Source organism: Pimephales promelas, chromosome 13 (genome assembly GCF_988280905.1).
Source record: "Pimephales promelas chromosome 13, fPimPro1.hap1.1, whole genome shotgun sequence".
NCBI classification, from domain to species: domain Eukaryota; kingdom Metazoa; phylum Chordata; class Actinopteri; order Cypriniformes; family Leuciscidae; genus Pimephales; species Pimephales promelas.
Genome location: NC_142781.1, coordinates 11,722,883 through 11,748,281, shown reverse-complemented (window position 1 = coordinate 11,748,281; position 25,399 = coordinate 11,722,883). Strand labels below are relative to the sequence as shown.

The window sequence follows — 25,399 nt, the reverse complement described above, 5'->3', positions numbered from 1 at the left end:
TTTTGAGAAAACGTAAGAAGATGCACCTGAATTAAATTCTCATTTAATCTCATGGATTGTGTTATGGGCATTTCCACTTAATTTCGTTTCCCTCCAAATAAGGTTATTGATTTCTCCCTCGGGTAGATCAATAAGTCTTATTAATAATTTACTTTTCTCCTTTCTGATAAATTGATTGGTTTGTTAATTCGTCTCAAGGAATTGATAACTTTTGTTGATTTGTTTTCAATAGATCAATAACTGTTATTAGTTGTGTGAATTGATAACGCTTATTAATTTTCTTTAATAATTTTTTTGATTAATTAATTTTTTTTTTGAAAAAAAAATTTAATTAATTTTTACTTTCATTTATTTGATTTCTTTTTTTTTGTTTCTTTTTTTTTCCTTCAGCCTGTGATACCCTATCACATAGCCTTAGGGATTACGTAACATCTCTGCACACGCTTATTTGAATTTAATTTAAAACCTTTGAATTGCAATTTCAATTAAGTGTGTCTTTTCTAGCAGGCCGACCACAGAGAACACGCCCTCTGGTGGCCCAAACCCGCCACTGCGCCTGTGTACTCCTGTGTCTCCTGCCCCACTCTCTGACTCTCTCTCTCCCTCTAGGGTATTCAAATTGTCATACTTCCCTTTTTGTGTTTTCTTCTCTGCCCCTAGGTAGTAAGATTTTGTATTTTATACCTCACAAATACTCAATTTGGTTTAAACAAGGTCAACTTTAATTAATTTTAGAGCCCTTTTTCTGCCACATTTCAGTATTTTACAGGAAACATTCTTTTGTGTGTGGTGATCTGATCTTCATCCCTGGTTGGTCTCCAGTGGACGGATTTTTCCTACCGGCGTAACCAGCGCTAGCTGTGGGTGAGTCTCGGACCCTCCTGTCTCTGTCCATTGGTGCGGCACGCAACAAGACATCAGCAATCTGGTAAATTCCACAAAGAGGGGTCACTCACGCTGCGACACAAGGCAATTTCGGAACGTTCTCGCAAACCGGGGCCTAAAAAGGGGCCACCCTGAAAAGGGGGTTCTGTGGGTACACCCTTTTTGCAGTGTCGTAAGCAGGTGACATCCTCGGAATTGCCAGGTCGTGTTAAAAGTCGAAGTTGTTTGAGCGGGCGCACCGTGGTAGATGTACAGGAAAGGCCCGCGGACACCTCAGTTGAGTGTCTGGAGCGACGGGGGAATTTTCCTCACCATTGGTTCCATTCAGGAGTGATTTCGGGTCACCCCAGGCAAGCTGAATTAAGGTAAAGAAATACAGATCATTCACTTAGCATAGGCCACAAGAATATTAGATATTCTCCCTTGTCGTCTAAGTGCTACCCATTCGTGCCTCAGAAAACACACATAGCCGGCACAAGCCTTCTTAGTCCCCGTAACATTTTCTCAACTGTAATCATTCTCTGTATCCACAGACCCGTTAGTCCCAGTGCCTAACCCCATTTAAGTTTTCTCTTACCTTGCTGTTTTTCTTCTGCTCTCTGTTCTGTGTGAACTGTGCCTTTCAGGTCACCCAGAGACACAGCCTACAGAGACACCCCAGGAAAGCTAAATAACAGACTGACAGCCGAGCCGTCAGTGGCAGCAGTGACCCACTGGCTCCGGCCCTGTCAAATCTCTATTTAGGCCCTGCGCTGACCTAAACAATTTGTCTCTCTCACTGTCTAACTGTCTCCATCAGTTAGCCAAAATTCCCGTAAACGGCATCGTCCGTACCAAAGGGATAGCGCCTAAATTGTGAACAAACTTGCATTTGGTCTTTGTGTGTGTTGTGCTCCTCTCGCCTACAGTAAGCCAGTATGTCCCAGTCTCCCCACCCGGCCGCCCATTGGGACAGCCTTGAGACATGGCTGACCGCCATGACCGCCGCGTTCCTGCCCAAAGAGGACAGCGACGCTGAGCCCCGGAGCCAGGAACAGCTGGACGCCGAACTGGACACGCTGATGAGGCAGGACCCGACGCAGAGCTACAGCCACAAAGAATGGGCCCGAATCGTGGGAAAGCTGGCCCATACGCTGGTCGCACAAGCCCGCCTTCACGAGAGAACTGCCACCGACCTGGAACAGGAGACGGCAACTCTACGGCTCCAAGCGGAGGAGGCCCGGCGCGACCAAGCAGAGACCCAGAGTCGTCTAGACCAGCTACTACGCGACGAGGAGGAAAAGTACCCAGACCTGCAAAATGAAGTGCAAAGACTTCAAGAGGCCCTGGAACACCTCCGTCTGGACACCGACCAAAAGGACTTAAATGAAAGGAAAGCCAGAGAGACGCTCACTGAAAAACTGGAACGTGGTGACGCTCTCCTTACCAGAGCCAAGGCTGAATTGAAAGACAGAGACGCTAAAGCTAAGGCCTGTGAAAAACACTTGAAAACAGCTCAAGCTGAAATTGATAAACTTTCCCAACAACTAGATCTCTATAAAGACGAGCTTGACGCCGTCCACCAAGAACTAAAACACTCCTATAAACTGCAGAGTGACCGAGTCAGGGAAACGCACACTACAAAGTTTTCCCTGACCAGTCGACCCGCACACTTCAGTCAAGACTCCAGAACTGTGATGGAGGACGGACGTCCACCGTCTCAGACATCTGCGGACAGCCTGCCAGGGTCCCCGCCCTCTGGAAAAGGGGGGGCCTCACCGTCAGTCCCTGACACTCGCCACGGCATGGGCTTCAAAGAACTTGACAAGTTGGCAAGAAACATCCCTACCTTCACACCAAACCCTGCAGGAGGCCACGATGTTCATGCCTACCTGAAGGACATTGACTTTCATTTGAACACTGTTCCCCATGTCACCCCGTGGGACAGGTTGTATCTGGTCAGAATTACGTCCAGTCGGGACGTACGCAGCTTCCTGGATCGTCAACCAGACGCTGTCAAAACGGATTACCAGCAACTGCGACAAGCTTTCATCCGGGAATTCTCTGATCCAGAAACTGATCAAGGACTAATCACCGCGATGAACCTCAAGCAGGGACGACTGGAAACTCCGCAGGCCTATTATGCTCGCCTCAGGCAAGCCTACTTCGGTGCACGGAACGAGCCCGGAATGGAAGAGGACTTTAACTTCCGAACTTTGTTCCTCCGAAATCTGCATCCCACTGTGAGCCATCACTTAGGGGTCCTGGCATGCCCTCAAACCATGACAACCCAACAACTGCGAGATTTGGCCCACAAAGCTTTTGTCAAACAGAAAATGGTTTCTGAAAAGACTGTTAGAACTCCCTCTATCTGCCCCATCACTGATCACCACTCAGAGCTGGCACTAGAGGGCGCCCAACAGCACCACACTAACAGACTGTTTAACAACGACTCCAGAACGTTTCAGGCCAGCAGAGGGCAACGCAACCGTGAGGGTGCACGCCCCAAGCAGCAAAGCCGACGCCCTGAGTCCTTTGGCAACCCACGGCCTCCCCACAACCAAAGGGGTGGAGCCACCCGGGAAGCCAGCCAACAGTCAAGAACCAGCCGAGCTCCAGCAGCAAGAACGCCTAGCCCAGAGCAGCGGCAACAGAAAACTCCACGGCAGGCCCCAAGCAAGTCCAAGTCCAAATCCGAGCCTGCCACAAAGACAAATAGTAAGTCTACGTCAGAGACCGCAGAGATCCTGAAAGTTCTGAAAGAGCTTCTTCACAAGAAAACTGACAAAGAGGATAGGCCAGATTCTTCGTGACTAAGGGTGAGGACTAAAAGCCTGTCTGACAGCCCTCCCATTGAATTAAGCTCCCCGAACACTGCTCTCCTGACACAGACCGCTGAACCAGCTGTCACAACACCGAGTGACAGCGATACACACTCCTTGCTGTTGCCCACCACACATCCCGAAGTGGACAACGCAACCCCTCACACCAGCGAACAAACCTCTGAGATACCTGAAAGTGCTGTTTTGGTTGTGTGTCTCCACAGCGAATCACGAGACACTGACCCTAACTGTTTATCGATCACCACACAAACCCCATCGCCAAAACTCCTGGGGAACCTGATCGAAAAAGGACTAGCACGCAAGCTGTATCTCTCCATCACGCTGGAAAATAAAGTGAAGCTTGAAGCCCTGGTCGACACGGGATCGGACCTCACTCTGATTTCAGCTGAACTCTTTGAAAGACTCAGATTTGAAGCTAACAAGCAAAACAGAACTTTAAATTCTCAGAACTGTGGGTTGAATGTGCAGTCTTACAGCCAAACTAACATCCGGCTTGAACAGATAGCTCCCATCCATCTGACCATCGGTCCCATGAGTCTCATCCATCCTGTGTACATTTCACCTATGGACACATATCCTCTCCTCGTCGGCAAAGATCTGTTAGATCGCTTTGAACCCTTAATGGACTTCAAACAACTGAAAATTTGGGCTCAAGTGCGAGAACCTCTCCCCTGCCAGCCACCCAGGTCAACTGAGCCAGACTGTCAGGTCACCAAGGTCACGGGAACTTTCGCCGACAGCCACCGAGACACAGACTCAACACTGGAGCGAGATTCAAGTTCACTCCTCTGCACTTTCCAACTCCCCAAAGACTCTGAGCCCTTCTGCCCCAAGGTCAACACTGACCTGCAGCTGAATGGTATACCCACAACAGACATTGTGCTCGCGCTATGGGCAGACAACTCTGCCATTAGCCTGTCACTTTTCACTGAACTAATTAAAGTCACACCTGATCTTCCTTCTGCAAGCAAGCGCACACGCTTCCCTTTGAACTCAAGTCCATCAAACATGGTGACTGCAAAAGGTATCTGTGCTTTGAACTTGAACTGGAATAACAGGTGCCTCACTCATTACTTCCTGGTCCTGCCGGACCCGTCTCACAACGTCTACATTGGGGCGGACATCCTGATTCGCCTCCAAGCACATGTGGACATTATCAACGAGGTATTGTGGGCCCCAGTGACTTTACAGCCAGCTGTTGTTCCCACACACACTGACAACCTCATGTCAGGCCAGACCATCCCAGAGGTCTGCACCTTGATCAGTGAACAGGACACTGTAGTACCTGCTTACACCAAAGGGGTCGCTGTTCGACTCAACATTCGACGTGGTCAAACCCTAAACCACACATTGGGTTTCTTTCAACAGTCACCTGAGTGCATTGAACTTGGACTAACACTGGAAGCCACGCCCCTCACTGAAGTGTCATCGCGTGCGGTCTACATCCTGTTCAACAATTGCATCGCAGTGGACATCACAATCCCAAAAGCCTATCGGCTGGGATGGCTAGTGAGCCATGATTTCCCTGACTTTGAATTGACTTTACCATTTATCGGGCCCCTCCCGATCGCCATGATGCCCGACGGGTACACAGGCGACACACTGCGCACAGCCCCTTTCAAGATCATCTCCATTGCCTCAGTCATGCCAATGGACAGAGATCAAGTATGCAGAACGGAGCTGACGGACGACCGACACCTCGCTGTCTACACAGTCTCCAAACAGCCTGCCTGCGAGACTGATGAAACCTCTGCACCTACGCTTGTCAACTCAACGGGTGACTCACTTACTGAAGAGCCCTATCCGGGATTTGAATCTCAAGTTCAACAAATCCTATCCGACGCTGATGCAATCCAGGACGATGCAGATCGACAAAGACTCAGACAAGTCCTTTACAAATTCAAAGCGTCATTTGCCAAAGACTCTTTAGACTGTGGTCTCACCCACCTTCACACCGTGCGCATCCCAACGCACCCTCAAGCTCCCCCTACCTATATGAGACAATACAAAATCCCACTGGCGTCACACGAACCGGTGCAAGAGATTATTGACTCCATGCTTGAGAAAGGTATAATTCGTCCATGCAACAGCACCTATTCTGCTCCCATCTGGCCGGTAATCAAACCGAATGGCAAGTGGCGACCAACGATCGACTACAGGAAACTGAACCAACAGGTGCCTCTGTCACGATGGCCCATGACCCAGCTGGAGCAAGAAATACCCCAGATCAGAGGAGCCACCATCTTCTCTACGCTCGACGTGGCCTCTGGATTCTGGACCATCCCAGTACATCCAGACGACCAGCACAAGCTTGCTTTCACTTTTGGCAACAGACAATTCACTTTCACCAGGTGTCCATTCGGCTATGCTAACTCACCTGCTGAGTTCAACATCTTCCTGAACAAAGCATGCCCCGATGCAAGAATGAGAGGGAATCTCATCTATGTGGACGACGTGCTGATGAAAAGTACCACAGTAGCCGATCACCTGAAAGAAATAGACTATGTTTTGAACCAGTTAACAACTGCAGGTGCCAAGATCGCCCTCCACAAAGGACAATGGTGTCGAACCAAGGTTAACTACGTGGGACTACTGATCGGGTCACAAGGCGTCGAACCACAGACAAGTCGCATACAAGCTGTTCAAAACATCAAACCCCCCACCAACGTCTCTGAACTTCGAAGTTTCCTGGGGGTGTGCAATTACTCACGGCAGTTCATAGAGAACTATTCAGACATTGCAAAGCCTTTAACTGCCCTGCTGAAAAAAGACTGCCCGTTTGTCTGGACAACCGTCCAGGACAATGCCATGAAAGAGTTGAAACGTCACCTGTGTACAGCTCCATGCCTGGCCTACCCTGACCCACACAGAGAATTCTACTTGGAAGCTGGATTCTCCCAACACTGTCTCAGCGCTGGTCTGTACCAACGACATGACCAAGACAAAAGGGTAGTTGCGTATGCCAGCAAGACACTTCTTCCACCAGAGACTAAATTCTCAGACTGTGAAAAGGCGTTGCTTTGCACCGTGTGGGCTATACAAAGATTCTCCAACTACATTGGAGCTCAGAAAGTTATCGTAGAGACTTGTCATCAGCCTGTCATGTTCCTCAACAGCCAACGCATCCGTGATGGTGTGGTCACAAACTCCCGCATCGCCACGTGGTTAATGGCCCTCCAGGGTCGCAATGTTGAAGCAAGATATGCACAAAACCACAAGTCAGCCCTGGGCAACGGCCTGGCGGCCTGCCAAAACTGCTCCGACAATGTCCCACCTGCAACAGCCCATGTGGAAGAACCACAACAACAGACCTGTCACAGGTACTTTGAGGAAAATGCGTGCCAAGGTATGCCAACAGCCTACGTCGACGGATGCTCCTACAACCAAGAGGGCGCTCGTCAAGCAGGTGCTGGTGTGTTATGGGTAAATGATCTGCCTTGCCCACCGCAACACTTCAAGCTAGGACCCCAGTCATCACAATATGCTGAAGTGGCAGCCATTCTCATAACTCTGCAAATAGCCTCGGCCCACAACATCAGAGAACTCCTGATTTGCACAGACTCGAACTATGCCAGACTAAGTTTCACATGCCACCTTCCAAGCTGGAAACAAAATGGCTTTAAGACCTCAAACGGCAAGCCTGTCACACACCAAAGTTTGTTTCAAGCATGTGATAACCTAACTAGACAACACGACATGATTGTCTACTGGAAAAAGGTGAAAGGTCACTCCAAACAACCAGGCCTCGACAAGGACCTGAACGACCGTACCGATGGCCTCGCCAAGGCGGGCGCACTGCACGGTACTCCATGGGCACCTCCTGCCCAACCACAAACCTTCGAGGTGGCAGTGCTAACCCGCAGCAAACGAACTTTCCCTGCCACACTGCCCACCTCACAACCTCTCACCCTGACTCCGCAGATCTCAAACAACGACATAGCGGACATGCAAAACTCTGACACCGCATTAAAGACTTTTCTGCACCACCTCTCAGACCCCACCAACCACCCACTCACGTTGGCCGACCTCGCGGCCGACCCTTGTCTGAAGCGCCTGCACGACATCAAGCACATGCTGCGTGTAACGGACAACATCTTGTGGTATAAGCCTGATGACACCACAATGCCTCGGCTTGTCGTTCCACAGTCCTTAAGGGGGGTGATGCTGAGGTTTGCCCACGACGCACCATGTGCCGGACATCACGGCGTCAGAGCCACTTATAAGACACTGAAACAAGTGGCATATTGGCCATGCATGCAAAAACACGTGGCGGAGTACATCAAAGAATGTCTGATTTGCTGCCAGTTTCAACCTGCAAATCCACACCACAGAGCTCCGCTGCAACGCAGGAAAGTCACATTCCCGTGGTCAGACCTGCAAATCGACTGGGTAGGACCTCTACCCCGATCAACAAGAGGCAACAAATACTTTCTCACAGTCGTGTGCCAGTTCACAAAATGGGTAGAGTGCCTCCCAGCACCCAACGACACCGCCCAGACCACGGCATACCTCCTGATGAACCACATATTCTCAAGGTTCGGATTGCCAATGAGTGTCAACTCAGACAGAGGTACTCACTTCACAGCTGAGATAATGCAGCAGATATGGAAACTCTTGGGTGTCCACGTTCAACTGCACATTAGCCACCAGCCCAGTTCATCAGGCCAAGTTGAACGGTCAAATCGGACTGTGGTCAGTATGCTGAAAAAGTATGTGGCCGCCAACCAGAAAGACTGGGACATGAAACTCCCGCTGGTGCTAATGGCTCTCAGAGCTACTCCGCAAGACTCAACCCAAGTGTCTCCCTTCGAACTAATGACTGGACGGCAGATGACACTGCCCCTGCACCTGTTGTACCAGCCAGGGGACTCAAGTCTCGTCACCGCTTGCACCACTCACCAGTACCTCGAAGAGCTGCACCGGCATCTGAAATCAACCTTTGCCTTCGCTCAGCAACAGCTTCAAAAGAGCGCAGAGGGTCAGAAAGCGTACTACGACCGGAAAGCGTCACACCAGGAACTGGCTGTGGGTGACAGGGTCTGGTACTATAGCTTCGCACAGCCACAACACACAGCCTCCAACCGGCTGTCAAAGAAATTCCTGCCACGCTGGACAGGACCTCACGAAATTGTTGACAAACTTTCACCAGTAGCGTACCGCATCCAACTAAGCCGGGGACAGAAAGACCCTGTGCTCAAATGGGTCCACCGCAACCAAATTAAGAGACATTCGGCTGCTGGCAGGGAGAGGCGGGGAGGGGCCAATGCAAACTAACTTGTTTCTCATCCTAGGAGCGGAAGACTGTCCTGCAAAACCATGGACACCTCCCGCTGACACACTGCCTCTCTCTCTCTCCCCCTCTCTTTCACCCCTCTCCTCTGTTACTGCTACTAGGATGCTGCTGTGGTTTACCATCCTGTGCCTTCAAGCGATCAGAGGGCAACCACCACCCGACGTCATCTCACCAGGTCCGGCGTCAGGCATCGTGCTGAGGGAGCAACCAGGTCTCTTGATCACCAACTGTCGGACCCACACCCAGAAAGTGTACGTCCGACTAGATCCCCGAAATGTCTACAGAGCACACTACCCCCGCACAGTAATCCAGTACAGCTGGGCTGGTGCCCGCTGGACAGAAGACTCCCTCTCCCACGCCGATGCTGACATCCGGCACATGCTGAACCAACTTGAAAAGATGACCGTCACCCAAGCCGAATTAAGCGGACACAATCGCCGCCCCAAACGTTTCCTGGGAGCCCTGCTCGGAGCCGCAGCTGCTGTGGGAACCCTGTTTAACATTGGTATGTCCAGCGTCAACGCAGTCAACCTAGCTACTGTAAGACGACACGTGGCCGAGATTCAAACAGAGATCCCACAGTTAAGAGAACAGCTCACCACGCAGAGCGCTTCCCTGCAGACCATCGGAAAGACTTTAAGAGGAACTGTGGTAATTCTCAACACCCACAGCGTCCTCCTGAACCAGACTGTGAACTCCATGAAGCAGCTGTTCAATGACTTTCAAACTGACTTTGCCCAAACGCAGCTTGTCACCGCCCTCATGACAGACATGCTGCGGGAGGTGAGCTCCTCCATCGACAGCCTAGCTATGGGCCGCATTCCGCCCTATCTCATACCTTTGAGCCTGGTCCAAAATGTGCTGGCTTCCGCCATCACCACGCCAGCCGACCCGCTCCAAGTCCACCTGGCCTACTCTCTGGGCAGCGCCATACCACTCTACGTCGACCCCGAGCAGAGGGAAGTGGGATTCCTCTTGAACCTGCCCATCATAGAGTCAAGCCGAATCTACAGACTTAAGGACATTGTCAATGTGGGGTTTTGGAAAGGTAACACGCACATCAAGGTTCGCACCCCCGATGTGGTAGCGTACCATGACAGCGATCCGCAACTGTACCTGGCTCCAAACCTGCACATGTGCACCTTGACCAAAGACATTCATTATCTCTGCCCAAGCAAACCCTTCCTCAGAGACAACACTGATGGAATCTGTGGATTGCAACCCATGTCCAGTGACAACCGGTGCCCTGCTGAGGCCAGACCTCGCATGCAAGTCGGCGAGACACGAGCAGAAATCATCGGTGACCGCTGGCTCGTCAACACTCCGGTTCTCACTGCTACTCTCACCTATGACCAACATGACACTGCCACTCGGGTCAGCCTGCTCAACCAGAGCATGTGGATTCAAGTACCTAAAGGTGCCATCCTCCACGTCGATGATCTGGCATTGTATCATCTCCCGAGCAGTGAATATGAATCCGAACTGGAAATCCCCTCCTTCTTCAAGGACCACAACTTCACCCTGGGTCCAGAACTGGAACTGGGAATTGAGACAGGGGGGTCACAGGTAATTGACATTGCTCCTCTTGACTCTGCTCTGCAAGCTTTGTCTCGACAACCTCCTTTGACTACCTCACCTGTCATCCGAGCCTGGAGCGCAGCCGACACGGCGCTGTGCATCTCCATGGTAGTCAGCCACCTCTTAACATTGGGCTTGGCCTTCATCCTATACAGGAGACTCAATGAGGTGCGATCATCTACCGTCAAGCTCACCAAAGCTGTATCCGGAGGCTTCCGCCGAAACCCTCGAAGAGAAGCTCCTGCGCTGGAAGTTGCCAGCGACCTCATTGAGTTAAGCCCCCAGCCCTGATGATCCCCTGCTAACAACTTCATGATTCACCTTCCATCCTCCCATGCGTGATCGGCAGAGGACGTCTCCGCAGGGACGTCATCTTCCAATCAGGGGGGAATGTAGAGATTCTGGGTCGGACATCATTAACCAGTTTGCATGCAATTACTCAGAGCGTGGTTGGCAGAGACCCTTTTAACACATTCCTACGCATATGTGTTTTAATTCAACTTTGACTTTTACTGCAGTCAGGCGCCCGAGTGTCTGGAGTTACCTGACTAAGTGTGATTTAGGACGAACACGGAGACATCACGGGGCAACATCCCTCGCCAATAACGCCAGTTAAACTGATCGCGATCAGATTAACTCTCTCTCCTCTTTGATCCTTTGACACCTCCAAAAGCGAGGGAACTCTGGATACAAGCCAGACTTCGTTTGTTCTATCGCAATATACGTGCGACCCGCTGACCCACACCTACATGCAACACACACACATTAACGCGTCCGCACGCTGAACATTCCTGCACGCACACAAACACGGACATCTCTGAAAGCTTGTAAAAGAGTTACCAAAATTATCTTGTATGCCGAAATACATGTAAAAGAACTGTAATTCACTATTTCAGCTTCGAATGGACTCACGCGTGTCAAAGAAGTTTAGATAACTGTAATACAATGCTTTAAACATGTAATTCAATAATGCTGTCAAAATAGTCCAATGTGTTTGATGTCTTTGTAATCCTCATAGCATGATCTGTCTTTTAAACTGTATATCGATATCGTGAAATGTATACCATTATGTATAAGTTTGTTTTCAAAGTTAGCAGAACTTTTCCTTTGTCTTAAGAACCAAGATTAACAACGTGATATGTTAATCAAGTGGGCGCGCGCTCCTTCAGTTGTGTGACGCTCATTGGCCATCCGAGGGTTAGGGGGGTCCCAAAACACCCTTGAAAAACTCTCGCCACGGAATCATCGCTCTCTTATTGTATCTTAACTCTTATGTCTCCTAATTTCTTAGCTCTCTTACCTGATTGCTATTGTTCTTACTCTTAAGCTTAGACTCTTGAACTCTTTCCGGAATTCCTTGGACACTCTCGGCGTCTTCTGAAGCTTTTTAAAGTTATCAGTTTTCGTTATTTTTACTTCGTTTACTTTTGCGAATAGCCAGTTACAGTTCGTACGTGTGTCCTCTCCAACAAGAAGACACCATCCAGCACGAACTCGTTTTGAACTCCCGCGACGCACACCCACGTGGGGAGAACAAAGGAACCTGTCTCCAGCCTCACGGACAACCGCACGCTTCCAGCATACAAAGGTCTGAATAGCAATTTGTTCCATCAAATTTGAAACTCAAGATATAATCCTGTGGTTGTCTCTGAAGGTTTAAAGCTGTGCTAGTAACTGTACTTCTCTTTGTATTCCCATTTTCCCTTGTTTCCTTTTTAGTTTCACTTTCATTTTGTGTACATACATATATCGTGTGATTTTTGTAGTGTAACTTAGTCGTGTGTTTTTATTAAACTCATTTATACATTCTTTGCCATTGTTTGTATTAATCACATAACAAAGCCTCTTTAATATTAGATCCTAACGCTACAATCTGATTTTGTTGAGTGCACAAAACATTGTCAGAAAATTAAGCTAAACAGATCAAGTGATTGATAGTTTTACAGATCCGCACGCTGGCGCGCTGACTGAGAAAACTGTGTAATCCTTGTTGTTTTAAAGAACAGCCCCGATCTGTGGGAAATATATGTTCCAAATTAATCATAATTCGTTGTGTTTAATTTCGTCATATATACCTGAAGCAGGCGTGTGTTGTGACACACCCCTCGTTGGGTGATTTAATTCATGTGAGAAACTCGGTTTAACGAATATTCTATAAGTTGCTGATCCAGATCATTGATTTTGGAATATTTTTCCCCTGAATTCAAATTGAGCTATAAACTTAAGCCGAGATTCTTTACAATTATTACCACCCATGTTGAAAACAGATGTTCTGCTAAATAATTGTTGTAGAAAATGTGATTTTTTTTTTTTCAGGATACTTTAATGAAATGTTTTTTTGTTGTTTTTTTTTTTTACTGTCGCGTCAGATCAATTTAATGCATTCTTGCAGATTGTTGTTTTTGTTTTTATTTCTTTCAGGTTCTTTGATGACACTGGTAAACAACACCAACTTATACAGTATAGTGTTAAAAATTGCTAAAACTTTATTAGGGACAAAATTGTTGGTCATATTGGAAATTACACCACAACTCGCAAATTGTGTAAAATGAAAAACACTTTATATAAAAATTATATAATGTTATACAAGTTATTTATGATTATATAATGTATTTAGATTATCATAGTTTTTAATTAAGTCATGTGGAATATGAAAAATAGCAAAATATAATGAATAAGTTATATTGTGACCTTTATACTGCAAACCTGCAAGATGTAATTAAAAATTAATAATCAACTGCTGCAACAAAGTAATTAGTTGAAGAAACACTCAAAACAGCAAGGATGTGGTAAACATGTGGTATGAGAAATCTATCAGCTTACAGGAGAAGAACTCATCAGGCAAACGTCTGGGCCGGACTCTCGCCGCAGGGCCCTGGATGACAGTGATGTCATCAGTGTTATCCAGATAATCGGAGACGTATGCAGCTTTCTTACACGATGCTTCTTCCATCCCTGCATGTTTTATAGACACAGAGATGGACAGAATCATTCAAAATGAACTTAGATTTCACAGGTTGCAATTAAATTTGGTTCATTAATTCATGATTTATTCACCCCCAGGTCAAGGCAAATCACAAAAAGAAAGTGTGAGTAAATACAGTAAAGTTATGGGAGAATTATTGTTATAAAACATTTTGCCAAACTTAATGTATTCACTCAAGTATTATAACATTCAACTCTTTTTCTCTCTCACTTTAGTGTCAAAGTAAGCGTCTAATTCACTGACAGTAAAGGCTTACAGCAAAACCACCACTTCTCTCATTATATTCTTGAGCGAGTACTAATTAAACACCAGTGATGCAACTGAAGAGCAGCACATAAAAATATACAACCTCAATATGCATTCACAATCACTCCAACCAAAAAGGCAGAGCGGTACAGAAAATGAAAAACACAAGAGTCAAAATTAGCATGCTAGCGTACTTGAAGGGCAGGAGACACGTGCAATCCCACACGCCTTTAATTTGCCCCAATCTCAAATGGAGACACACGTCAAACAGATGTCACTGCTTTGATAACTTCTGTGCCCACCCAGTTAGGTGGGAACCAGTGATATTATAGCATCATTGAGGTACTATTAGCTTTATTTTTTTCTGTTTTGCAATTTAATTTTAGATAAAGTTCTCTGTTAGTGTTACTGGATCTTAGTGATGCATTGGACACTATCGACCACAACATTCTTTTGAACAGACTCAAAAATTAAGTTGGCGTCATTAGTGGAATATTGCACTAGCATGGTTTAAATCATATTACCTGACCGTTATCTGTTTGTAGCAGTTAATGAAGAGATGTCATTTCGATCTCAAGTTCAGTATGGTGTACCACAAGGCTCAGTGCTAGGACCGTTGCTTTTCACTCTTTACATACTATCCTTACCAAATATCATTAGGAAGCATTGGATTAGTTTTCACTGTTATGCTGATGATACTCTATATTTCGAAATATAGCTCTATATTTCTTCGCGCCCCGACGAAATTCACAAAATTAACGGTACGCATATAGGAGTGATTTTTGAAAGCCATTTTTTTTAGCATCTGTAAATTACAACATATGCTCTCAATGACAAATGCGGAACAGTTAGTTCATGCGTTCATGACCTCAAGGCTAGACAACTGTAATGCTCTTATGGGTGGTTGCCCTGCACGTTTAATAAACAAAGTCCAGTTGGTCCAAAACGGCTTACTAGAACCAGGAAGTATGACCATATTAGCCCGGTTCAACACTGCATTGGCTACAGTACACTGTACCTATTAAATATCGAATACATTTTTAAAATATTGCTGATTACTTACAAAGCATTAAATGGTTTAGCTCCCCAGTACTTGAGCGAGCTCTTAGCGCATTATAGTCCTTCACGTCTACTGTGATCTCAAAAATCTGTCTAGTTGATAATACCTAGAATTTCAATATCAACTGCTGCCGGTAGATCCTTTTTCTATTTAGCACCTGAACTTTGGAACAGTCTAGCATTTTTCGAGAAGCAGACACACTCTGTCAGTTTAAATCTAGACTATAAATCTCTTCAACCTGGCATACACATAGAACATTATACATTTCTATTATTCAAATCAGTTAAAGGATTATTAGGCAGCATAAACTAGGTCAGCCGGAAACACTTCCTATAACACTCAATGTCCTCTTTACATCATAAGAAGAATAGCATCTTCGCTAATGTTGGTCTTCCTGTTTATCCCGAGGTTTACTGAAGTCAGCTGGATCCAGGCCGTATCCAGACCTGATGGAGGACCTGCACCTAGACATGACCACAACACATCCCTGAAGTGTCAGCAGAGATTGTGTTGACTAGACTCTCGCCTGAGAAGGCCTCATCGACAGTGATCCTCAACAAACTCGTCTCCATACTGGGGTGATGACTCCGATCTTCAACCAGATGGAACTCGAAAAATATTCTGAATGTTCTGATCCAATCTGACTTCTGACCTAAAACCCCAACTAAGCCTGGTTTCTCCCAAAATCATTTTCCCAATTCTGCCACCTGATGAGTTTTGGTTCCTTACCACTGTCGCCTTTGGCTTATGGCTTGTTTAGTTGGGCACATTTAATATTCAACAATATTACTGATCTGCCAGTATTGACACCATTATATGAGAACTGAACTGAGCTAATCAATGACATCACGGTTTTCTCCAGAGCTGCTATATAAAGTCAGGTCAATATATATTTGGACACAGGCACAAACAATTTTCAGGTATTTACCAAAACGTACCAGTTGCTGATGGTTTGCTTGGAGGCGGGGAGCCCTTTCCTGGGGAACACGAAACACACCAGCAACTGGTCCGCGTTCCTCCACTGTAAAGACCTCCGGACGTAAATGCTCCGAGGAGCAAGCTCCAGGTACTGAGGAGATCCTGAACTGAACTGGATCGTTCAGACTATTTCCCGGGCCTATCAGGTGCGCAATTTCCCTTCACCTATGGCCGTGAGGGCTCACTCTACTAGAGGCATGGCATCCTACAAAAAGCCCTCCTGTCAGGTGCACCTATCCATAATATATGTGAAGCGGCTGGCTGGGCCACTCCATACACATTCATGAGATTTTACAGTCTGGATTTTCCATCCACACCCAGCGCATGAGTGCTCTCGTCCTAGTTGTGCCTGGAGACAGCTTCACACTGGGACAGGTGGGTTCATTGTGGCATAGTGGGTCTCGTATACACAGTCGTCATCGACACAGTTCGAATTCCCTCGAAAGGGAACGTCTCGGGTTACGTATGTACAGGGAACGAGACACTACGTCGGTTCGCCGCGCCTCACCCCGCCTGGAACGACTTGCTTTATAGCAAAGCTGGCTTTTCTGTGTGCCGCCGTGCATTTGCACACATCCGTATATGCCGTCACATGCTACGACATCACGCAACGGCAATAGGATTGGATTAGATTTCATTTATAAATTCAGACGTGCTATGTTGTCGGACGTTCCCATAGTGACGTCATTGACGCAGTGTCTCATTCCCTTTCTAAGGGAACAATGGTTACATACGTAACCCGAGACGTTTTGTGGCATAAAGATATGAAAACTGTGTATTTACATGGCTTTTTAAAAATGGTGGGTGCTGTTTCGTATGGCATGTGTTCAGCCAATCAACATAGACTTACGTCACTGGTAGTGCAGGTTGTGCTGGTTTAGACCCTACTCTGAAGTCGGAGCTAATTTAGTCCCCCCAAAAGCCATTCCTATAATTAAACTCGTTCCCAGTTCCTCTGGTGTGAACACGCCAAAAAGCCAAACTTACTTCTGCCAATAGTTATAGGAACTATGTAAATGTTCCTCCAGTGTGAAACCCCCTTAACTCTCTGATGAGAGTTATGTCAAACGTATAACAGAATGACTAAATGGGATCAACAAAATAAAGTGTTACCAGATGGCTAAACTTGCTCACAAATTACAGCCAGTGATAACTATTAGCATAACTGTTTGTTAATATACAAACACACACAAAAACACAAAATGCAATTTATGCATGATAAACACAATAAACTATCACAGTACTTACCGTGGTCAGACAGCAGAACCAGGTTGACACATTTGTCCAAATGTCTTTGCTTGAGGCCATCCATCAACTGCCCAATAAGTTTGTCAACATTCAGCAAAGCCTCAATTACCTGAAACAAAACATCAATCACAATTTTGAATGAAAACATTTCACTAGCATGCCAATTATCTACAGTGTTTAAGAGTGCTAACACCAAATTACATAAAATGCTGCCTTTTATGTTTTTTTTTTCTTTGCAGTCAAGAGAGACAAACATTGATGTTATATCAATCATTGCAAAAAAAGTAACAATGACTGTGTTCATTTAATGTTTCATATCCTAAATCAGACATTTTCCCCCAAAATAAATGGAAGAAATTGAAGTTCATAAATGTTTTGCACATGTGGTTTGTCTTCAGTGTACCTGGCTGCTCATTGGTCCATGTCGATGACCCGCAGCATCAGGCTCTTCAAAGTACAAGGTGTAAAAATCTGGCCTAAAACAGAATATACACACTGAAAAACAAAACTACAAATGACATCTAAATTAACTGATTTGATTGAAATCATCACCTAAACACAAAATTGCATGTCAACAAAAAACACGTTTAAGGGTTAAGTAAGGCAGAAATAGCTCTTTATGCTAAGAATTGCATGTTTTTACAGTCTATGCAGAACAAACTTAACCAGTTGGCCTAATTTAAAACAAAATCACCAAAAGATGATGGAAACACATCGCATTACCTTTCTCCTTCAGGTAAATGCAACCATTCAAAGATTTTTGCAATCCTCTGTTCAAAGGGAATGTTCCTTAAAAACAAAACAAAAAGAAAAACAGTATAGCTTTGCTCTTGGAGAGTTCAGAACAGAAAACAGATATTAATATATTTATATATTTCAGTGTATGAATGGGTGAATGTGAGGCAATATGTAAAGCACTTTGGTGGCCATGGGTCTGTTGAAAGCGGACAATATAAATGCAGTCCATTATAGTTCATATCTTGATGCCCATTATTTAAATTATCTGAACATTATTTTCTAATTGATGGCTGTTACTAAAAACCCTGATATCTTCTAGCCCTGAGTTCATCAGAAGACTTCATGGAGTGTAATGAATGAACCAGCTTCAAAGGGTTCAAAAGCTTTTAAATATACTGAAATATGAAGTGCGGCTCTAGATTCCGAGTGTTTTACTGTACGTGAATTACAGTCAGTCCTCACAAGTCTAATGTGTTGTGCTTTTAAAACGTTAAAATCCAGTAAATAACAATGTGGTATTAATGTAAATACCCACCTGTCATACTTCACAAAGAAATCTGGGTATTTTCCGTTGACTTTCACATCGGATCCAGGCCAGAAGAAAGTTGACGTTTTTAGTTTGTTTCTCATCGCTGTGAGCCAAACCTAAAAACAATCACAGGAAAACTAAATGAGAATGCTGACCAAAGATAAAGCACAGAAAAGATAATTAAAAAAAACACCTCTAAGAATAAAAAAATTAAAGTCAACTTAAAGTAAAAAAAAAGTGAGGCAAATGATGTCATATTATTAGCTACTTGCAGCAAGAGTAACATTACAGTGAGTGTTACTCGTAAATTAACTTAAGATTCATGTTGAGGCAGTGTTTTTAATATAAGTGATATAATATAGCTTTCGTTAACATTTTGAACAACAATTTTAATAAACTTTATAATAAAATAACAAAAATTTAATTTTAATTAAATTTTTAAATTTTCTTTTTTTTTTTTTTTCCAAGTAATGAAAATGTTTTTATGGTTTTAGTTTTAGGGACTGGAAATGCAGCTTCATTCATTCACAGTTCAAGTAGTAAAAACTAAAAATGGTCGCTACTGGATGTCTCCGAAGCCGAATACTGTTCGTAAAGGAAACAGCCCCTAAAGAAACATGGTGATGGAACAGAAATATGACATGGGAGGGGAAAAAAAAATCAATTATATAGTAGTCTCGCAGTTATATAGTCGGGTAATTATATTGTATTATGTAATTACTGTACAAGGCAACATATAAGATGGATTCTAACCCAGTCTTCAAGGTAACACAGGCTACCACTGAATGTGAACATTGGACACCATTAGTTATTTAGTCTCAAATGGCAACACTTCTGCCACTGATCAAGCAAATCTCTAGATCTCCTGTAGAACCCCTCCATTGTACACATTTCAGCACCATGGACGGGGCAAAACAAAGGCGCGTAGCTGAAAGTCCAGCACAAAAACGAAGAGTTCCCAGTGAAGAGTTAAAGGAAGCTCTGGCCGGAAGCAACCAGGATGTTTTTCTTTTTACCATTTGCTTCATGTTTGCTTTCACATCTGTGCTCCACCCTTCATTACCCTCAAACAGCTATCTTGGTGAACTCTTAAGATAATGATGATGATGAGGTAACAGGGGATGGGTGTGACTTTCCTCTTATCCCACACACTCATACAGGATCATTTGGATCATCTCTGCCTCAAGAGCTTTAAGAAAGTTTCACTTTGTATCTTGAGTGTGATCACTTTGTAACAGTGAAAAGAACATCAGGACTCTTCAAGCAGTGCCTACCGAGGCTCAATTATGGGTCATGAAACAGGAATTTGAAAGGATGTGCTATTGGAGAATTAGGATGGTCACAGGCCAAGCCCAATTGTGACGTACCCACAACTGAAATCCTTATGGCACTTTTCCACTGCTCGGTACGGCTCAGTACCGGGTTTGGTTTCCCGTGTCGACGTCTATTGGCCGCAAATACAATGACGCTGGTAGATGTCGATTCTGTCTGACCAATCAGTGATCTTCAGTGTTTCACGTCATATTTCAGTACTGGTTACGGTACGCTTGGAACCTCAACAAACCAGGTACCATTTAAAGCGAGCCATACCGTACCGTATCATGCAGTGGAAAAGCGCTATTATTTTGCATTGGGTTCCCTTTCAGTTTGGTCACGTTTGACGTAATCAGGCGTACCGATTGGTACTATCGACTATGAGAGACCAATCTACTTCGACTGTAATAAAACGGCATAATGCACAGTGTTGGGTAAGTTACTCTAAAAAAGTAATTAATTACTAGTTACTAATTACCTCTTTAACAGTGTAATTAGATTACTGTACTAATTACTCTCTCTAAAAAGTATTTAATTACTTTTAATTACTAATTACTTTAAAAATCCCATGTATCAATCTCAACCAGCTGAATAATACAAGGATAGACATGAATCTGTTTTAATTCTTTCAAATAAATACTATAAATTGCATGAATTATCCTTAAACTGACCAAGGTGGAGAAGGTTACATTATAAAAACATACTTTTTAACATCAGACAATACATTTTGATGTTAAACCCACTATTGTTTTATGTCTGATCTCATGACATTTCACACTTTTTTCATACATATTTTATTTGTACAATAATTCATACGAATTTGTACGAGTGTGGTCATACGATTTAGACACCTCATAAAATGCATACGAATCGCTATGAGATCGGATTGATCTGTACACAGTATTTACCTCAATTACATCAGAAGTAACTGTAATTAAATTACAGATAAATGAAGAGTAATCCCTTACTTTACATTTTCAAAGGAAAAGTAATTAAATTACAGTAACCAATTACTTAGTAATTAGTTACACCCAACACTGATAATGCACAATATTATCTGACTACTTTTTTGATTACTTTTAGATTACTTTTGACCTTTCTTTTAGCCTTAACATGTTTATCACATAGATTTTAATAGGATAAAAGTGTACTATAGTGATATAATAAAACAGAGTTGTTGAAAATGTGTCATTAACAAAATGAAGTGCATTAAACATCACATTATGCCAGGGTCCCAAAACTGGGGTTTGCGGAGGAACTGCAGAGCATGTAAGTTGATGAAAGGATAATAATTAATTAAACTATAAAAATGTAACATTTTAAAACGATTAAAATAATGCAAAAATGAAATTTTTTATTTGTTATGCTGTGTGGCCTCTAACTCTTGCAAGTTCACAAAGCTGGAAGACTTCCCGAATACATAAGCATAAGCTGTTTTAGAAAGGTGAATCAATAATTGATGAATAATTTCCTATCATTTTGTGAATATTAATAAATAAAGTAATCAATAAAAATGTAACTGTAGTCTGATTATGAGCATTTTATAGCATAATGGCCTGGTTTCACAGACAGGGCTTAGAATAAACCAGGATTAGGCCTTAGTTCAATTAGGACATTTAAGTGGCTTTTATAAACGTTCCTTGGAAAAGAAACATAAATAGTGTGAATCTTGAGACAAAACAACGGCTCTGACATATTTTAAGATATATCAGAGCCATAGCTCTGACATATCTTAACAATATCTCAACATTTATCACAAACATGCATTTTATTATGAGACTAGGGCATTGTCTGTGAAACCAGAGGTTAATAATCTAATTGCAAATACCTCATTTTTGGAATCTGATTACATACTCCAGATGACATATAATCAGTTACTACCCAGCAACGTATACAAATAATGTTGGATATAAAATATATTCAGCTTTATGTATAGAGTTAAATCCGTGCCTATCTATTTTTCAGTTTTATCTGTGTGCATATACTCACTGGTTCACCCTGGTACCACGAGGGGTGGAATTTCTCATCGGCTTTCAAACTGAAAGAGGCGTTACGGGTGACATCATACATCTTATTGTCCACAATTCCATGTGATTCTGGATATAGACCCTGCAAACGAAAAATGCTTCATTAAAAAAGCCGTATTTCACTCATTACAAATCAGGATGAGCAAATAAAATGAACTTGTCTGGTCTGTAAGCAACCAACAGAACTGACAGTAACTTGATAGTCATGATAGGAAAGTGATTCAAATCAAACATATATAATATCTACTACAGAAAGCAATAAGAACCGTCATTACATTTTGATGCATAAAGTTCTTCAAGAAAAATTGTGGATTAATGTCTACCTGTCACTTACTGTCACTATAGTGTAATGGTTTGGGAAGGTCTTAGTGGGATACGCAGGTCGCATGTATGGCGTGGAGGTTCCACATTTCTCTGAGGAAACAAACCATGGCATTACCTCAAACACGGGTGTACTAGTTCATGTAAACCAGTGGTTATCAACCAGGGGGTCCTCAAACTTCCAAAGGGGTTTTAACATGACTTAATATGATTTAAAATAAGACACACACTATGTGAGGTAGCCTAATAAGCCTAATAAACAACACTAAAAAATGGTCTACATGGGGACATTGGGAATGGGGAATGTTGTTGTGGACAATGGGGGTCCTTGGAGTTAAAACGAGTTGAGAACCACTGGTTTAGATTAACCACAGCACAGTATGACAATTTATCCATGTGAAGATGTTTCTGTTGGTTTTAATAGACCAATTGAGTTATTTGTGCCAAAATTGTGGATTAATTGGATGAAAATGATAAGTACTGTAATGTTTTTATTACCACAATGTTCAGTAGATGTTTGAGATATGAGATAATATACAGTTGTGCTCAAAAGTTTACTTACAGCTTGCAGAATCTGCAAAATGTTAATAATTTTATCAAAATAAGAGGGACCATACAAAAATGCATGTTATTTTTTATTTAGTATTGTCCTGAATAAGATATTTTACACAAAAGATATTTACATCTAGTACATCTACACCCCATAGAAAAAAAAAAGAGATGAATTTATAAAAATAGATACCCCGTTCCAAAAAAATTACATCTGACACAGGCCTGGCGATTTATGTATGAAATCACAGATGTATTGTCCTTCCGGACAATACACTATTAACCCTCCTGTTACCCTCAAATCTGATAACACTTTTTACCCTCTGGGGTCAATTTGACCTCTGGGGTTTAATTTAAACCTCCACAATATGTTTATTTTTTTTTTACAAAGGTTTGTCTCAGTTAATTTATGTCTTTGTTGACTACTTAAGTAACATTTTAAGTTGACATCCACCCACCCACCCCCCTCCCCACCCCACCTAACCCCACCTAACTCCACCTTACCCCTTACACATCCAGAATACCCATTGCCCGACTATGGACAAATTTACAAATCAACATAAAATTGGAAAATTATAAATACATCTGGTGTTTTGTTTGTTTTATACTATTTCTAAGTATAGATTTTTGTAATCTATAACATTTGGAAAGAAAAAACTATTTATTTTATCAAGGATAGTAACACGAGTTATGTTTGGGGTCAATCTCACAAAAATTATGTTTTCTCCTCCCCCATGGCACGGGAAACATCAAAGTTCTCACAAAAATGATGTTTTCCCCTCCCAAATGCACAGGAAAGAATTATTAGTTCTCTTGAGAATTATGTCACATGTCATGTGAACTACTAGTAGTTCTCGCAATACTACAGATATGGTTATGTTTGGTTAGAGCCCTAAAACAGAGGGACGTTTTTTGAAAATGATATTGATTAAGTAAAATTACATTGAACATTATAAATTCAAATTATAACATGTTATAATGACCTCAATATAACAACCAAAACAAATATGTGTGACATTTTAATATTTCTTCTGTTTTATTATACAGCTAAAAGAGCCTGGGGTCAAATTGACCCCAAGGAACACCGATGCTACAAAATTTGTACAGGACTTTGAAAAAATATTAGCAGGTTAATTTTATGTTTACAGAGTTGTCCCCACTAAATTAGGAAAAGTCATTAAATTTGAAGCAAAAAAATAAATAAATAAAATTATGTTTTTACAGACGTTAAACATTGAATGGGGTCAAATTGACCCCAAGGATAATAGGAGGGTTAAAGCGACACTTTAATAGTGTGATTTTTACCCCCATCTAGTGGTAAAAAGGTATATGACCATCCTGTTCCTCTCAATTCCGATTTCGTTTTAACTCCTACGGTGGCCAATGCAGTCCAAGATTAACGTGGCTTCCAGTTCGACCTCGTCCATGAGTGTTAACTCAAACGTAAACGCGAAAGGCGAAGCTTGAATTAACGGGTATGTCCCTCTTTGGCTAATGTACTTTCAAGATGGAGGGGCAACATGGCGACCGACATTAGAACCCCTTACCCGTATGTATTTTCAATGGCATATTATACACTCACGAGAATACTTTATTACTTGAACGAAGTAAATATACATTAATGAGCGCATATATTATTGAAAGAACTAAGTGTTTTGGTAACACTTTAGAATACTGTATCTTACTTACTGCAGAATTAATAAGGAATTATTGACGAACTAATAGGTAATTCTTCATTAACTACTTCCTCACTACTGTTAACTTCTAAGGAAGATGTGTTAACTAATTAGTATGTAATATAATTTTATGATTGTGTTAAGTATCAGTTAGTTAATCAATAGCTAATGAATTCTGTCATACCTCCTGAAGAACTACTACTGATTATCTACTAATTAAGGTTCAAGAAAAATAACTAAGAAGCAACTACTGAACAGTCATACAAAACTAACCTCAAATTATTTGTATATTTTATATCCAGTACTGTGTGTGTCTGTTTTCCTCAGCAGAATGCCACTGAGTAAATTCATGAATTTGAGGCAACGACTGAGGGAAACTGAAAATATAGGGAACTTATTAGTAATTAATAAATAAGTAACAAATAATTCTGCAGGAATTACTTAGAAGCTGGAACAGTATTCTAAAGTGAAAATACAGGGAACCCATTAGTAATTAATAAAGAATTATCAAATAATTATCTAGGAATTAGGCTACTTATAACCTGAAACAGTCTTCTAAAGTGAAAATATAAGGAACTTATTAGTAATTAATAAATAATTATTAGATAGTCCTTCAGGAATTACTTAGAACCTGGAACAGTATTCTAAAGTGACAATATAGGGAACCCATTAGTAATTAATAAAGAATTACATACTTCTGACTCAAATCAAACTTACTGTAACCTTACTGTAAACTTACTAAAACCTTATAATAATAAGGTGTAATATACATGATATGTTTTTGCTTATTTGCAGATCATAGCCTATAGGTAAATGTCTGCACTTCTCTTTCTTATTAGTGCTGAAGAATGACAAACTGACTACTGTTAATTAGTAGTTACTTCATCGTTATTTTTCTCGAACCTTAATTAATAGATAATTAATAGTAGTTCTTCAGGAGGTATGACAGAATTCATTAGCTATTGATTAACTAACTGATACTTAACACAATCATAAAATTATATGACATACTGATTAGTTAACACATCTTCCTTAGTAGTTAACAGTAGTGACTTAAGTGTTAATAAAGAATTACCTATTAGTTCTTCATTAATTCCTTATTAGTTATGCAGTAAGTAAGATACAGTATTCTAAAGTGTTACCAGTGTT

General features: G+C 42.7%; 2 protein-coding genes across 2 annotated transcripts in view; one reads left to right on the top strand and one right to left on the bottom strand.

Moving 5' to 3' along the window:
- enpp1 (ectonucleotide pyrophosphatase/phosphodiesterase 1) overlaps positions 1-25,399 on the bottom strand; it is a 72,239-nt gene that overhangs the window by 30,206 nt on the left and 16,634 nt on the right. Inside the window, exons 7-13 of the mRNA XM_039692640.2 lie at positions 22,039-22,118; positions 21,667-21,786; positions 18,370-18,479; positions 17,820-17,885; positions 17,500-17,572; positions 17,097-17,205; positions 13,402-13,533 (exon numbers count right to left, since the gene is read on the bottom strand). Coding sequence (XP_039548574.2) covers positions 13,402-13,533; positions 17,097-17,205; positions 17,500-17,572; positions 17,820-17,885; positions 18,370-18,479; positions 21,667-21,786; positions 22,039-22,118 — 690 coding nt within the window. The remainder of the gene's footprint in view (positions 1-13,401; positions 13,534-17,096; positions 17,206-17,499; positions 17,573-17,819; positions 17,886-18,369; positions 18,480-21,666; positions 21,787-22,038; positions 22,119-25,399) is intronic.
- On the top strand, positions 823-11,609 carry LOC148976506 (uncharacterized). Its single transcript, XM_089118257.1, is given in 3 exon segments — positions 823-3,592; positions 3,683-8,984; positions 8,986-11,609. Coding segments are annotated over 3 exon segments (8,976 nt in total). The 5' UTR covers positions 823-1,802; the 3' UTR covers positions 10,870-11,609.